General features: G+C 41.2%; 1 protein-coding gene and 1 long non-coding RNA gene across 2 annotated transcripts; both read left to right on the forward strand.

Moving 5' to 3' along the window:
• Nucleotides 1-5,166, forward strand: LOC144932618 (uncharacterized). The gene is made up of 5 exons (XR_013636928.1): nt 1-55; nt 2,878-3,051; nt 3,604-3,728; nt 4,436-4,449; nt 5,141-5,166. It is a non-coding gene; the product is annotated as an uncharacterized LOC144932618 (long non-coding RNA).
• Nucleotides 5,167-6,450: 1,284 nt separating this feature from the next.
• LOC144932611 (unconventional myosin-X-like) lies at nt 6,451-15,751 on the forward strand. The gene is made up of 5 exons (XM_078856852.1): nt 6,451-6,540; nt 8,251-8,369; nt 11,930-12,076; nt 14,968-15,034; nt 15,671-15,751. Exons 1-4 carry the CDS (start codon nt 6,465-6,467, stop codon nt 14,977-14,979), a joined length of 354 nt encoding a protein of 117 aa, XP_078712978.1. The 5' UTR covers nt 6,451-6,464; the 3' UTR covers nt 14,980-15,034; nt 15,671-15,751.
• The last annotated feature ends 529 nt before the right edge of the window (nt 15,752-16,280 follow it).

The raw sequence follows: 16,280 nt of genomic DNA on the forward strand, positions 1-16,280 counted from the left end.
GTGAACTCTACCGGGGGTTGTGGAGTCGCACCCGTGGCCAGTGTGTGCTCATCAGGTGGGTATCTCACCTTTGTGTGCCTTGTCCAGCAGATTGTGTGGACACAAGTGGCAATCTGGTTAACAGAGCATTGTCCAGTGTTGGACGTTTTCAAGCTCCGTGTTTATATTATACAGTAATTACTGTGAGTGTAACAATCATGCCCCCCTCCCTCGCGTTTTTCGATGAATTACCATGATTCAGGATTGTGATTCAATTAAACATAATATCTCGGTAAATCTAGCCACCTTTAGCATTTGCAGGAGTCATGTGAACCCACTATGTACAACATACCGCAATAAAACATAGATTCTTACACAATGCAATGCATGTATCATGCACTTATTAATTGATATTAATCGATGTGTAATTGCACTTCTAGTAATCATTTAATTGTGTTAATTAATAGTTTATTAAATGGTGATGATTGAATATTAAAAAACTAAGCAATAAAGGTTATTTTGTTTATTTTAATATCTTGTTTTGACTGCCACCACCACATGCTGATGTGTACATCTGTGGGATCTGATGGAAGCATGTATTTGTCCAGGTTTTTAATGATTAGGGTAACAGCTAGTCAGATATAGTCTAGTCAGATATAGTGTGTTATACATTACTTGACAGTGCATCTTAAATTATCCTCATGCTTTGTTTAGAAACACTAACTCGGTGGTATTGCTGGGTACCCTCACTGGACAGGCAGGCACACCTTATTATGCATACTTTATTATTGACTTTACCTAAAGGTTACACAAAAAAAGTGGCTATAAATAATGTATAGTTTCAGTGCCATTGGGCTAATTATAATCAATATTGGGAATTCGTTGTCAAAAGAGGGCACGGCACAATGGGTGTCCAATGTGCACAGGTGCAGCAAACAAGTAGGGCCAATATTTCTGCCATGGTAATTATAGCCATGTGTTGTTGTCGGGGAAGGGCTCTTTAATCATTGATAAGTGTGCTTGCATTTAAAACACCGCACTGCACACGACAACAGAAACTACACTTTCTATTCCATTGTGAGACAGGTTTTGAAATGCAACGCCTTCCTCTTTAAATAATTTATATGTATATTATGGCCATTCAAGCACCACAGATAGGATATGGATGTGTATGGACATGGTAACTTTTTTCAATAGTAAACGTTTATTTAGATTGTTTTTCTTTCTGCTATTATTTTTAATTACAACTCTGCGTCAATGTTTTATGTAAATGTAAAATGTATCTAGCAAGTAAGCCAACGATTTAAATTGAATTCTTTAATTTTTCAGCGAACGGTTGTGAGCAGTGCACTGAGAAGCTAGGCATTCTTCATACTTGTCAACCTGATCAAACCGTTTAAAACTTGGTATGCAAGTAAAAGAAAACATACATAAACATGAGTCACATTGGTTCTCACTTTGACCAAGGTCCCCCAGTCTGGCCACGTAGTGAGGCCGAGCATTGCTAGAATTTTTCAGCACGCAGTAGGTGGTGATAAAAGAAACGCTTCGTTGCCCAAACATCGGAGCAACTCCCTCGTTGCACATTGTGTCCCTTTAATTCTCAGTACACATGGTACACACGTGCTAGGGGAATGTATAGGCAGCTTTCAACATTGTTCGCTAGCTTATTCGAGGGGCATTATGTTTAGTATACTGATGAGTGCGAAAATATGCAGTATAAGTCATGAAAGATTGTACATTTGTCAATGCTTCAGCACGCACTAAGAGTACTGCATACATATGCGGAACAAACTCAATAATACACAGGAAATACAATTAAAAAAATGCAATGTTTTTTACTATATCCAAGCACACAGCAAATGTTATCTATTAGGCATTTTGATTATAAACCATATCATGTATACACATTGTTAAAGGATCACTAAGCTTCTAGGTTAATGCTTGGATTTTATTACAAAATACTTACCCAATAGCATTTACTTGTGTAGTAAATAAGAATTTTCACACTTTGGGCCAACGTGAGTTTGACTGGCCAATTTGAGCAAAATACAGCTGATGCTGCAAAGGGAACCGATTGTGGTTTGGAAAGCAGTCACGTTCCTCGTTAGCATCGTTTTGGAGATTCTTCTGAACAAATTCCCATTAACCTTCGACCCTCCCCCCCCATGTCGCTTGCAAACCTCATTAGTCCGCTATCCCTGCCTGTCGCCTCGTGATATGCCTGAAACCCTCTGTGGCACTCTAAGGGGTTTAAAATGCCACCATCAGTGAATGTGAGCCTTTCTCTTTGTTCTCATGGCTCCTTGCACTGGTGGAGACCTTACAGCCGTCCAGGGCAAACAGATAATATTGGCTTCACCTGCCAAGCTGAGCAAACATACTGGGTGCATTCACGTTAGTCCAAGGGGAACACAAGTAGCCTTGTACAAGCAAAGCTTTTGAGCAAATCTGCAGCCTGTTTTGTGTCTCTTGCATTGTGCTTACAATGTGTAATTTATTCAAGTATTTATAGTAATGTGTGTCTACATTTTAAACTTAGAAACTTTAAATGTTCACTAATGTAGAAAACACCGTTCATGCAAGTTTAATTAATCCTATTTTCTGCAGATTCTGATGTGAATCTTCTTATAATGTTTGAGGCTTAATGCTTAAACGAAAAACCGCAGTGGTGATTAATATAATGTTTTCAGCAGTACAGTAAATTCATCTTCCCGACTCTGCTCCTAACACTCCTAGCAATAACTGTATACCATTCGGTGGGAAGTGCAAAAAAGTAGAATTCGCGCTTAATACCTACTAAATGTTAGTCTACGCCGACAAATGAGAGCACCGCTAATTAATGGCAGCCATGCCGTTGACTGCCTTGCTGTGATTTTCTCCGTGGCCTCCCTGCAGTGGAGAGAGCGGCGCCGGAAAGACCGAGAGTGCAAAGCTCCTCCTGGGCTACCTCACAGCCGCCACCCGATGCTGTCCTGCGCTGGGCCGGGGAGAAGGAGGTTGCGGGCCAGGGCTGCCAGCTGCCAGAGGTCAGAGGGTCACTGCAGTCCAGCAGGCCCTCGTAGAGTGCGGGTATGGAGATGCCTTGGCTTACGCCACCACACACAGCAATACCGATAACTGCTTAAACCTTATACGCACCCCAGAAAAATATAACAATGCAGTGTATACAGTGTATGTACATTTACGCGATATTCGTGTATATATATGGTAGATGTAACATTCACATTAAAATGTCAATCAGTAAAATGGTTTTGATTACTGGCCATGCACAGCACCATTCGTGACTGGAACCTAGCCGAGGCCTTCTGTAGGTGGACTTATTCTAAAATAAGTACCTTCTTTGGTGTGCGCAAAATTAGCATTTGGGAGACAAACATATCAAAGTGTAGTGTTGCTCACACTACCTCATCATGTGTCATTTTGACTGAAATCGGTGCTCATTAACAGGCTAAAAGAAACCATGGCCTGACAGTTTTTTCCAGTCTAAATCTGGCATCTTTGGTGTATTATCTAATTCTGTCACCTGTAATTGTGTTTGGAAGTTAAAGCCTTCACGTTAATAGAACACTTTGGGAAGTGTATTGCTGGTGACGCTCCCTGCCTTTATCTGTGACTGTGCAGGCTGGTATTGGAGGCCTTTGGGAATGCACGCACAGCTCACAACGACAACTCGAGCCGCGTGGGGAAGCTTGTCCAGCTGCACTTCTCACGTGCGGGTTTCATACAGGGTGGCGTCGTGCTCGACTGTATCCTCCTCCGTCACTACAAGAGACTTAGATTAGCATAGCCAGGCCCTGCGATTGACAAGACCGTAGCTTGGGCTCAGTCGAGATGAGGGCTTAATTTCTCATTGAATATTTTCCAGGTCACTGGTAAAATTAAGTAGGCACATGACTAGTAACCACGGCCATAGCGAGCGGTATACCAGATGTTGTGTGCCGTGTGCGGATATATTTCCGGGTTGTCGACCCTGACGCACTGAGCTGAAAGTAAGCGCTGATGACTGTGCAGCAGTGTGAGTAGACATATTTAACTGGGAGCTGTCACAGGCAAAAGTGGTAGGTATGGTTGCCAGACCACCAAGTCTAAATATTGACCTCTGGTGGCCAAATGTTTTTTAAATTATTGTTTACTCTGTAAAGTAACAACTTAAAGGTACCGCTTATTGCATAATTTTACATCTTTTTATCCAAAACAACGTTGTAGCATTTCAACTTTTATTGTTAAAATCATAATGTTTTTAGGCATGGATGTATACAGTGACATGATTAAATGCTGACTTTCATTTCTTAATGGCTGAGTTTGACATTTTCATAGTATTTACCCATATCCTGCAAAAGCAGGAAATCGCTTTAAGATGGTTGAGTAGTAACACTGCATTGCATGGCTCTGTAAGGCATTGATGTGGTTTACTTTGAGTATTTCTTAACCATATACATTTACCACTGCTCAGATCTACTAGAAAAGGTAAGTGAACATTCTTTTGTGTATAAATAAAGTCTTTGCATGCTAAATGTTTGGTATGTCATTGACTATTTAGGTTTAGTCTATTGGATATAAGACATTTCATGATATTTTTTATTGAGAAAATTCAACCATAATAGAGGTTTTTTTGGGTTAGATCGTGGAAATATATCAATGTGTCGTTAAAACCCACCACCACCCGACACAGCCAACTAGTAAGGGTTGTCACGTAAACAGGAACATGCCAATTCGTTACTAGTACAGCACACCGATATGTTGGAGAGCCAAGCCACAACATTTACAATCTACGACGTTTCGCCAGTAATTACAACTAGCTTCATCAGGTGACAGCCATATTTGTGGAGAAGTCTAACTGTTTCTATATAAGGAATGAAACAAGTCTAACTGTTTCGTTCCTTACATAGAGGTGTATAGAGTCGTAGAAAATTTTACTTGCTAGCATTATAAGTCAAGCATTATAAGTCAAGTCAATTTATTTTTGGTTATAAGTTGTTTTGCTCGTGATTTCAGAAATATCATTCACATATATTTTCAATTTAAATACTTTACATATGTAAGTTTACAATGGTCCTGGGTGTTGATAATCAGTGTGTATACTTTACACAGTGCTTGTGGCAGTTATTGAATTTTAAGAGCCTCTTGATACCTGGTCTCTCACTCTTGTTATTCCTAGACTCGTGTGGTCCAGCAGAACCCAGGAGACAGGAACTTTCACATCTTTTATGCTCTTCTGGCTGGAGCCTCAAGGCAACAGATGGGTGAGTGGGTGGTTACTTCACTTCCCTAACAGGAGACAATTTGTCCCTTTTAAAGTTAATGGGAAGTGTGCACAGACTGCTTACAGACAGAGCTTTAGTGAACAGAATACATCGGCTGTGTATAATGACGATAGCTGAGAGCACAGCCATTGGTGATGATGTGGTGAATTACAGGAAATATTTAGTTTCCTTATTTAAGTAAAGGTTGGATAATGGTTTACAAGTAGTTTTTGTTTGGTAAAAAAATCAGTCACGATGTGTGTGGATAACCTGCCTCTGCCAGTGCATTTTAGCGATGATTCATCTTCTGTGCTGTTGTTTTTATGCGGAATTACTTTAAACTAGCTTGGGACCTGGTAGATGCAAGTTCGTTGTTATAATTCTGGTGTACAACTGCATGGTTATTCATCAGCAAAGAGCAAATACATTTTAGACCACACAAATGATACATGGATTGGGGGATAAAGTACATTAATTTTGACATACAAGCTCCTACAAAATTAAATCTGTATCAAAGCATGATTTGTTGTCACCCAACACGTGTGAAACATTGCTTTCAAGTCAACCACGTTTTTTCCCCCCCACTCTTATTTACCTTCACTCTGATGGTACCACTATTCCAGTTTTGGAGTTATAACTCTGCTCACAAAGTACATGCACCATTTTTCACACATGTTCAGTCCGTGACTGATAGTTCATACAACCTGTTTTCAGAGCGGCTATACTTTTCGGATGTTGGTTGCCATCGCTATCTCAACCAGCAGGACTGCATTCTTTCCGATAAGGACACATTCAACAGAGTCTCGGTATGAACGTTAATTCCATTGCTTGTGAGGTGAAATGTTGAGGCTGTGTATGTTTGCTTTTTTTCTCCTAAGTTTTTGCTGAAAACACAATGTCTGAACATGCCATTGCCTGTGTCATTAAATCCGTACATCACACACACAAGGTGGAGTTGCATCCCATATTACAAGGTGTGCATCAAGTCACCAATATGATGCAGTATCTTCATTCTTGGTGTTACATACTTTTAAATTGCTACACCTTATATTTATGAAAAGTGTTGCATTCTTCCATGCTGTAGTGTCCATGTCGAACATTCCATTGTCTCTCCGCTGTGCTACCGTGACTGTTGTGTGACGGTTGCATGGCGCACATTTATGCGTGCGTCACTGCGAGCAGTCGTCCCTGCATGCGCTCGGCCTCCAAGAGGGCCAGGTGGACGAGCTGTGGAAGCTCATGGCCGGGATCATACACCTGGGGAACATGACCTTCACCAACGTGGGGGGCGCGCAACTCGACCCCCGCAACCCGGGTGGGTCCTTGGGGTCATATCCCTACATTGGGGGGGGAGGTCGTACGGGTCTCCACCTACTCGAGCCAACTTTGCCCGATCCAACGTTACCCGCACAATCTGCATTGCAACTTGGGTCATCGCCTGACAAAATAGGCGTGCGATTTGAGGTATATTTCGTGGAAACTGAGCACGTGTGCGAGGAGTTGAACTTGATTTAGGTGCAACGGGCACCAGGATCTGCTGTTCGTTCAGCCTTTTTTGGTGAACTTGGACCTGAACCTTTCTCACTGTTCAGAAAAGTATTTTAAGACATTTGAAATTAACAAATATCACTTGACTGTTATGAGTAAAGCCGCCATACTACATGTAAAACATGTTTTAGTTATGTACCGAAATATTTGCTTTGGTTATGTTATATTAACTATAGCTGAGCATCTAACACGATATCTTATTTTAGGAGTTAGTTCCATATGCCTTAATAAATAGCTTCTTCTGCCCTAACATAAAATTGCCTTCAACAGCCTAAAGTCAACTTGAAATGCGTGACTTTTCCTACTCTTGCAATCTAGTTTATTTTAGCGCAAAAACTGTCTTAAACCCTTATTTTTTCAATCTCATTTCCATGAAAATAAATAACAGCAAGTTGCCTCGTGTGATGCCAGTCACGCTGTCAATGATATGTTTTGTATCAGCAGTTTGAATAAACAGATTTATAGTTCACCATTGAAGCATAAGTCTGGCTCAGAAGAGACAGGGTGGTTCTGTTATGCTAAATTGTAAGTCTCACCCATGACATATTTTTCAGCTAAAAATAATGAAAATAGACCTTTTGAATTTCAATCTCCCATTACAAAGTGGAGTATTGTTACTAAACTGATGCTAATCCGAGAGTAAAGTGAGGACTATAATCATTTGAATATGACTTGTATATTGATAGGCGCTGAATGTAGAGTATTGATGGCGGATTAGGATCATGGGAACATTTAAATGACCTATTTCTCATGCCCACTTAACCACACACAGTTCTGCTGTAAGCATGCTCCTGCTCCTTAAAGGTCTCTTTTCGACTTGATTTTGCTGATTCACGGCCCTGTGGGTCCATTGTGTGCGTGTCTTGGACTGGTGTGCTGCTTGGACTGGTGCCAGCTAGGCCTTTGCGGAGGCATTCGGGAGCCCGCCCCTGGGATTACCTTGCATACGCCTGGTCCCATGCCAGCTCTCCAGCCCAGACAGTCTTTCCCCGACAATCGAAAAGACATTTGTGTGGCCGGGACAAAGTCTGAATCTTTTTCCTACTCTGCCGTTATGTGTGCTTCCTTGAGGGGGTGCACTTCTTATAGTTTGCTACCCAAACGCTTAGAAATTCAAAGTCCGTGAAGGTCACCTCGACTCATCGTTCCTTTGTATTTATAAATACCTGCCTCTGCAAAGGAAATTAGAAATTTTCACGACTTCAGGCCATCATCAGAGATGAATGTCGTGTAACACTCATTCAAGAAGAAGAAACAATTCTAATTTGACATTTAATCTCCTGTCATGTAAAAAATTCCAGCGAGATTGGATTAATTACAATAGTCACCACCGCAGTCGGCAGACATAGTCGTTTTTGCCGAGTATTTATCTTAAACTGATGCCACCCTGCATCATATGAAGTGTGAATTGTAGTACACGTGGCCACCCCCAGTACATTTTCGAGCTCTCTCCCTCTCCCCACCCCCGAATTTGCAGAGCTGGGACGCGTGGCGGAGCTTCTTCATGTGGAACCCACGTTGGTGGTTGAGGTCCTTACACGTCGCTCCATCATCCTACGTGGAGAGGACATTCGCACGCGACTTTCAGTGCAACAGGTGAACTATGTTGGCGTCTCGGCGAGCGGCTCAGTGCCTGGGCAGGAAGCCCATTCGTCCTGAATGCCACGCTCTTTATTAACGTTCTCTTTGAAATCCATTAGCTGATATGAAAGTCTTAACCTTTTCCATAAATTGAAATATATTTCGTAGCTTCACAATTCAAATTAATGTTACTTTAAATGCTATTTATCATCTACAGAGTGCACATTATGTTATGGTAATCTTACAATATGTTTATTTCGGATGTTCCATTATCAACTACATGTGCAGCGGGTATGCAACCGTGTTCCTCTTACACGACAGTCCTGTAAACCAGCTGTTGGATGCCATTTAATCCTAAATAAAAATGAAATAATAATTAAATACAATTGCTTTGGTCTCTGAAAGAAGTTATAAACACTGGCCTAAATTTGGCATTGGTACTATTAGCCTACTGATTTTCATTGTCCTAAACATCCCTGTTTACATTGGTGAGTGTGTGACATATTTTATCTATGGACAATTTAGTAGTAACTAACTTGATCATGTGTGTCAAACATTCATCTCACCTCATACATCTTGCATGATCCTGGCATATTGAGATTAGCAAGAACTACATTTGTTTGCCAGCATTTTCCTCCCACAAAATGATTCATGAGAGTGCGTGGCAGGTATAACGGCAATTCACAGTGCTGTCATAACTCAAAATGGATTTTTGACATCACAAAGTTTGGCTTTAGACATTCTTCTTTCACCTCCTAACTATGTTCGTGCTCCTTACAACTCCCACTCTCCCTTGTGCCAAAATCACCTCTGCTTAGCCTCGGTATGGAACCAGAAATAACCAGCACAAGCCAGGGATTTTAAGCAGCATTAATCTGCACCATTACACAGCACAACATGTAGCCACTAAAATTTTAGGTGAATATAAATGTATAACTTCTGTAGAGTTGAACATTAGCAACTGTACAACATTGCATGGTTCATGAGTCCTTGGTGTTTGCAAATAAAAAGCCATTAAAGTTTTCTATTGCAAAATATTTTTGGATTATACCAATCAGTCCTCCCTTGATGAATAGAAGGAAATTGCTTTCCATTTGTGGTGGATGTGCGTGTTAAACTTTAAACCAATCAAAACATGCATATGGCTTTGATGTGTGTTTACATAAGAACTGTGTGTAATACTATCCTCACCATCCTTTTAGTCATTTTCCTTTCCAAAGTCATTCTCATTGCCATCTTGGTTATACATAGCGTCCATGTTATCTCCCTCCTCAGAATTCCACGTGTAATTTGTGCATTAACTCGGAAAGAAAAAAAAGTGAAGGGACAGAAGATAAATGGTGACATTCATGAGATAAATTATATAAAAACATAAACATGTCCTTTACAAAAGTGAGCACAGTGATTAATGCTCACAATGGAAAAAAAATCGCAGTGGAAATTCATGAGAAGTTTATGTGCTGGGTGCTTAAATAAAATGATGATGCATAGGAGGAATATAATACATTAATAAAACTAAATTAGCGATGATTTGCTGTACTGTAGTAAAAAGTGGTCTGTCCTTATAGTCGGTCACATGAACACCCAGGAGAGGGGGGGAGGTGAAGTGAGGTGGCGGTGTAAGCTGGCACTGTGCAGATGTAGCACCAAGTGATAGAGTGCAAGGAGAGTCCAGGATGTGGGACGAGGTGTACGTGCGTAGGGGGTGGAGAGCCGAGATAACCAGAGGAGGTGACAGGTTAAATCACCGGTCACACTGCTGCCCATGGCACGACAATCGTTAGCGCTCCCATTACATAGACCCCTTGGGAAAATGTTCTGTTTCTTCAGGTTTAACAAGTGGCAGTATCCAGCATCCCTTTTCCAGTCCCGTGTCTGTAATAGGCATGTGGTTACAGTAATTATCGCTCAAACGTTTACAGGTTGTAAGCTAACAAGTGATGCCTCAGAATTTCACCTGCTGTGCAATTCTATAGAGTTCACCGACTTGCCATACTCCTCTAGTATATGTATATCTGATCAAATAATGTAAATGTATTTTTTGTAATCATAATGTATATTTTTTCTCTTGATGAATACTTTTCTTTTTTCATGAACAGTTGCTGTTCTCTGCAGGAATGTAATGAAATTAAGAATAGCATGGCCTTGCACATTCACCTCTGAATCTTGACATTTCGGTTATGATTCATAAAGGGATCTGTCACGAGGCAACCTAGAAGCGTCACTGGGTTATTCACATGAGCACAGATGCTTCATCTCAAGTAGGCCCATACTGTGTATGGTACGGAGGAGTACAGACTATGGCCGTACTGAGATTTTACTTCAGGACAAAACTTCAGAGTCAATTTAAATAAATGCAATTTCATTCATTTTATTCAACAGAACTGTAGGGATGACTTTGTCAGTTAGAACATATTGATACGACCCCCACCCCAATTCTCATTAACACTAGGAAAAATATATTGCAGGTGAATGTTTCGGAAAATTGACTTTGCCAAAACACTATCTAACTAAATATATTAATGGGGCAACAACCATCGCAGAGATTTAACTAAATGTGCACGTTTTCTTTTATAGGGCAGTATTTGTAAAGGTGGGAGTCTGGGTGTTTTTTTTATTCATGGCCATCTGCATAACTTTTTGTGGATAAATACATATTTCACAAAAAGAGGTGTACAGTATATCTAAGGTTGGTTTTGTACGCACCTCCAATTCGCACGATTGGCTACGTATGGTGCAAAAAAAGTTATACATACATACAAGGTGAATACAGTGCTCTTAAACGTATCCCTTTACTGATTTATGGTGAATCTGCTATCCAGACTCTGCTTGAAATCGCTGTGCTTTAGTTGACACTCATTTTTGGGCGTAGATTCGACACATTCTCCCTCCCAGCCATAAAACAGTTGCACTTAAACGTCACTAGTAGTTACTAGTAGTGTGACCACCGCATTGGTCACAATTGAACACTGCACGCAGGATCCCCTATCCATTCGGTACATTAGTTCACATGATCAGCTTAAGATTGATACAATTGGAATTAATTGAAATAAAAATTTGATTGTAAGAAAATAGTTGCAATGGATTACATTGGATTAATTTATGATTAAGGAAAATAAGCAGACAATACCTCTCCTTCCAATAGATGTATCTCCATGTTAAATAATAACATACTTTATACACATCTTATCAGTCAATAGGCCTTCTGGGAGTGGCTGAACCACAAGCAAATTCTGCACCAGTTTTAATATTAGTTATCTCCTGAGCACAATCAGGTTTACTTGAACCAATGCTAGGCAAGGACGATTTTTGTTAGGTATGCATTCTAGTTCTATGCCAAACAACAATACATTACACGAAATAATATTATTTTATATAGTTTTACAGAACTTCACAGCGGTCAATCCCTAGTTTCCTCGACAGACCACACTGTGAAAGACATGGGCACAACCTACATAAGACAGCTTCAGGCCTTCATGTGGATTGTAGTGCTTGCGAAGAAGACCCTGCCCGGCAGTACTGAGCCCATTCTTGACTCTATCGCACTCGCGTTACGTCGCGTGTGTCTCTTGCAGGCTGAGGAGTACCGGGACTCGCTGGCCATGGCCTTGTACTCACGCTGCTTCTCATGGCTCCTGGGCCACGTAAACAATCAAATCCATGGCCCGCGTGACTTCCATTCCATTGGCATCCTCGATATCTTCGGGTTCGAGAACCTTAAGGCAAGAATTATTTGGCCAGGTTGACATCGAGGATGGAAGACCTGGCAGATGCACTCACATAGAAAGGGCTTTTGCGAATACCCAAATCACATTTGTAGTGACTGTGCTTGTCACTGTATGGTGCCGGGGCTTGCGAAGCCACGGCCAGTAATGTATTGTCATTACGGGCAGCCCGGGTTACGGGATGTAGTTCCAGCCCTAGCTGGGCTTGGGTGAGCACTGGTTAGCGCGGAGGCACCGCGAGCAGTGTGCGGTTCGGGCTCCCGGTGAGGGAGCGAGAGGGAGCGTCAGCCAGCCAGGGTTACCTTGGGGCATTATACGCTGGTTGACTTGCTGACACGTGATCGGACGATATTGGAGGGGGGCCACCGGTGGACGGGGCCGTGGGGCGGTCACGTGGTCCAAAGGAGCTCTCGGGAACCTTCGAGAAGGAGCTCGAGAGACCTGGAAGGTGGGCGGGGTGAAGCGCGGAGCCAGCTCCAGCCCGGGGGCATATAACGAGGGCTCCGTGAGGAGCTCGGGGTTCTTCGTGTGCTGATGTTACAAAGATCCACATCGGGGAGAAGAAGCCTCTAGCCACGCCATCCGGGACCCTGTTTGTGGTCCGGACCGGGATAGCAAACCGTGTCTAGTTCTGCCGTAGCGTGGTTAGATGGGCATTCGAGACCCGTGTGTAGATCGTGTTGTGTTGCGTGTTAATGCGGAATAAATAGGGTTGCTCCCAAGATAACGTCTGCGACTCAGTTGGACACACTACACATTTATATTCGTACAAACTTACAATAAGGCAAATATTGTACAATACAATTCTGGTTTATCTAGAATATAAATGTAAATCTAGATACTTTCATGTTTGCATGTATTTCATGTGTTATTATACGTAAAACAGCTATATCCAGAGTACATATGACATAAACCCGTTTTAAAAGATACAAATGTACATATTTAAATGGCATAGTTATTTATGTTATATAAGCAGCACATATAATTAATTGTCATGAACAGCAGTGAGGATTATTTGTGACATTAATTGCTGTTGCAGGTCAACCGCTTTGAACAGTTTAACATAAATTATGCAAACGAGAAACTGCAAGGATACTTCAACAAGCATATGTTTTCTGTGGAGGAGCAAGAGTACAAACGGTGATGACTCATCCACATGAGGCTGCATTCCCATTCACAATATCACGAACACATTATAGGATTCAATGCAATGTATCAAGCCAAACCGTTGCATCACCACTGTTTATGCTTTGCATTAGGGTATTAAAAGCACTAATAATAGATGCCGTGTACCATTACATTTCTTTCAACTGTACTCTTCCGATGAAGTAATCTGCTTATTTTCGGGGGGTTGAGTGTTAAGGACTGCACTACACTCCATTACATCACCAGCATGGCTGTCTGTGTTTAGCGGGACCTTGTCAACGCTTGCGCAAGGATGTAAAAGCCCCCTCGGTGCTGAATGATGCATCAAATGCGCTGAAGCTATATTCACATCCACCTCCTCCTCCCCACCTTTTTCTATTTTTTTCTCCTCTCGCTCGACCCAACCACAAACGTGTGTGTTTGCACGTACGCACCCGCTGCAGACCTGTGGGAAAGCAATCACAAGGACACACCTAGTCTTAGTCGTGGCTGAGGGATGTGCAGTGGGTTATGCCATTTCTTCACCCTTGTACAACAGCTTGCACAGTGTGGAAATCATCCTAAGTTTGCACAATTTGTTGTATTTTCATCTGTGCTGCTTCTAATAGCATTTTCCACGCAAAGCTTATGGTGTGCACAGGTCGTTCCCTATTCATACTCTTCGCGAGATGAAATTATTACTTCTGTGCATGTTTTTCTTTTCTGAGTTGTATTGCATGTGCACCAGTGTTTACCTGACAATATAACTGCGGCAATAATACACGTGATTTATGTTGTGTGTACTTGAAAAAAACAAATCAAAGACACCTTACATTCATCGGATACATTTCACACCATGTTCAACTCCTAATCATTCAAATTCACGAAGATGATAGATGTACTTGTATCACTAACACACTCACTCCTTTAAACCCCTGTTCGGTTTTTAAAATGTATGTACTTAAAATAAACAATTACATTTTATTATCTGACTGGAGGTAGATATGGGATTTCAAATGCGTGACCAAACGTGTAATGGAAAAATGATTTTATAATGTTGGAGCAAAAATAGCTGTTGTTTTGTATGTGTGCTGGAAGGAAAATTAATAATTCAGCTGAAAAGTACATATTGTACGTGTGAAGCATCTGTTGTGCAGATGATGGTTGGCTTGAGAGAAGGCAAGCCATCATTGCTGCAATAACAAAACGAATCCTCGTCGATTGCAACGAGTCACATGAACTGGGGAACTTAAGTCTGATGTATATTGTGGTCACTAGCAAACATTGAATCAGAGACAGCACTGAAGTCCCAAATGTAATATAGCGCACAGTGATATTTCCTATATCTTTGTTATTGGTCTTCCTCGTGGTTAGGTGCAGTGTGCATTGTTCATGAGTGCATTCCGCTTCTGGGCATAACCAGGATTTTTTTTTAAGGTAGGGGTCGCTTGATGTTAGTTAAATGTCACCAGATTTCCATATGTTTTTTTTTTAAGGAGAAACCGGCCTGCCATATGCTCCCCAGATGAGCTCACCAATTTTTGTGCTTTTGTGCAAGCGAAATGCCGGGTAATATTCTGACCACCTTGATTTTTATGGAAGAATGCATGTAAAAGTATATGTCCATGTATAAGAGACCATGGCTTTTATCACTTTATTATATGTGCACAATTGGTAGCCACCTGTAACACAATTAGGTCATGTTGCATCTGAAAAACATATTTGTTTAATGTGTTGTTTTGTATGTCTTCATTAAACAATAGGGAAGGTATTGAGTGGAAAGAAATACCATGGATGGATAACAAGGATTGTCTCGATTTGATTGAAGAGGTTTGTATTGAATTATAATCTAACCTTTGTGTATTGAAAAAAGTTTTTTTTATTAATTACAGCCCTCTTTCAATCCACTGCTGGAATCAGACTTCCCCATTGTTTCACCAAACTTCACATGGTTGGTCAATGCCTGTTGATGAAGGGGATACTTAGGACCAGTTCAAACACCACTCACCATTGATATTGGCTATGGCTGGGAGTTGAACTCAGATGTTTGAGTTAATGACCACAATTCACTAATTACTGTGCGACCGCTTCTCCCAAAAACAATGTCTTTAATGATTTCGAAAAATAAAACAACATCCAAGCAAGAACAACTTTTTTTTAATTCGTGCTCTCCTCCACTGTCACTATACACATAAAATTATTTTAGCGTGTTTTGTATGATATGTTAAAACCCTTGGACCCATGTTATAGCCTGACTACGTGCTGTCCTGCTTTCTTTTGTAAGTGAAAGTGAAGAGGATGTGTGTGCACGTACATATTTTCTCATATTCACATATAGAGTTGTATGCGTATTTCCTCAAAGGTGTGCACGCATTTCTATACGTTGTCACATCCGCGTGATTGCTCATGCACACATCTACATCGAGTGTATTTACACATCTCCATTTATTGCATGTATGTGGACAGAAGTTGGGAGTTTTGGCCCTCATTAATGAAGAAAGCTTGTTCCCTCGCGGGACTGATAACACTCTTCTGAACAAACTCCACCACCACCACTCAGTGAGTCTGCCGCACAGCAGTGCATGGTGTTAAGGCTTTGTGATATACCCCCACCCATGACCATTTTCTCTCATAAATCTCTCCGCACTCATCGTACCTGTCATAAACTATCCCAATGTAAATCTATACGCACACCACATTCGAATGCCCTATTTTTATTGCATTCGTGTTGTTATATAAAACAAACAGCTGATGCAATTATTTGCCATTTTCGTTTTATTTAAATGGCAGCATTCATAGACTAAGCTTTAAAAAAAAAGTACAACACTTTTATGAGGATTTAAGTTATCGGTGAAGTACTTTTATCTATTAAAACCGTTGTTATCCTGGTCTATGTTTTAAACAAAACATTAAATGAAAGATTACAAGAACATTGCGAAGTGCGCTGACGTAAGGTTCTGTTTCTTGCCGAGCTGCGCGCGAGCACTCCGCGACACACAAGCACGGCATCTCAGTGCTTCTTCGCTGTTCTTGCCCTGTCCTTTGGTGCAGATGAACTCGTGCTACATCAAGCCTC

Source organism: Lampetra fluviatilis, chromosome 1, assembly GCF_964198595.1.
Source record: "Lampetra fluviatilis chromosome 1, kcLamFluv1.1, whole genome shotgun sequence".
NCBI classification, from domain to species: Eukaryota; Metazoa; Chordata; class Hyperoartia; order Petromyzontiformes; family Petromyzontidae; genus Lampetra; species Lampetra fluviatilis.

What these genes read in the sequence shown, in the direction of transcription:
- LOC144932611 (XM_078856852.1), top strand. Translation starts at nt 6,465, where the DNA reads ATGGCCGGGATCATACACCTGGGGAACATGACCTTCACCAACGTGGGG. An exon ending in ACTCGACCCCCGCAACCCGG is followed by an intron (nt 6,541 to 8,250) that starts GTGGGTCCTTGG and finishes CCGAATTTGCAG; the next exon opens with AGCTGGGACGCGTGGCGGAG. An exon ending in CGCGACTTTCAGTGCAACAG is followed by an intron (nt 8,370 to 11,929) that starts GTGAACTATGTT and finishes TGTCTCTTGCAG; the next exon opens with GCTGAGGAGTACCGGGACTC.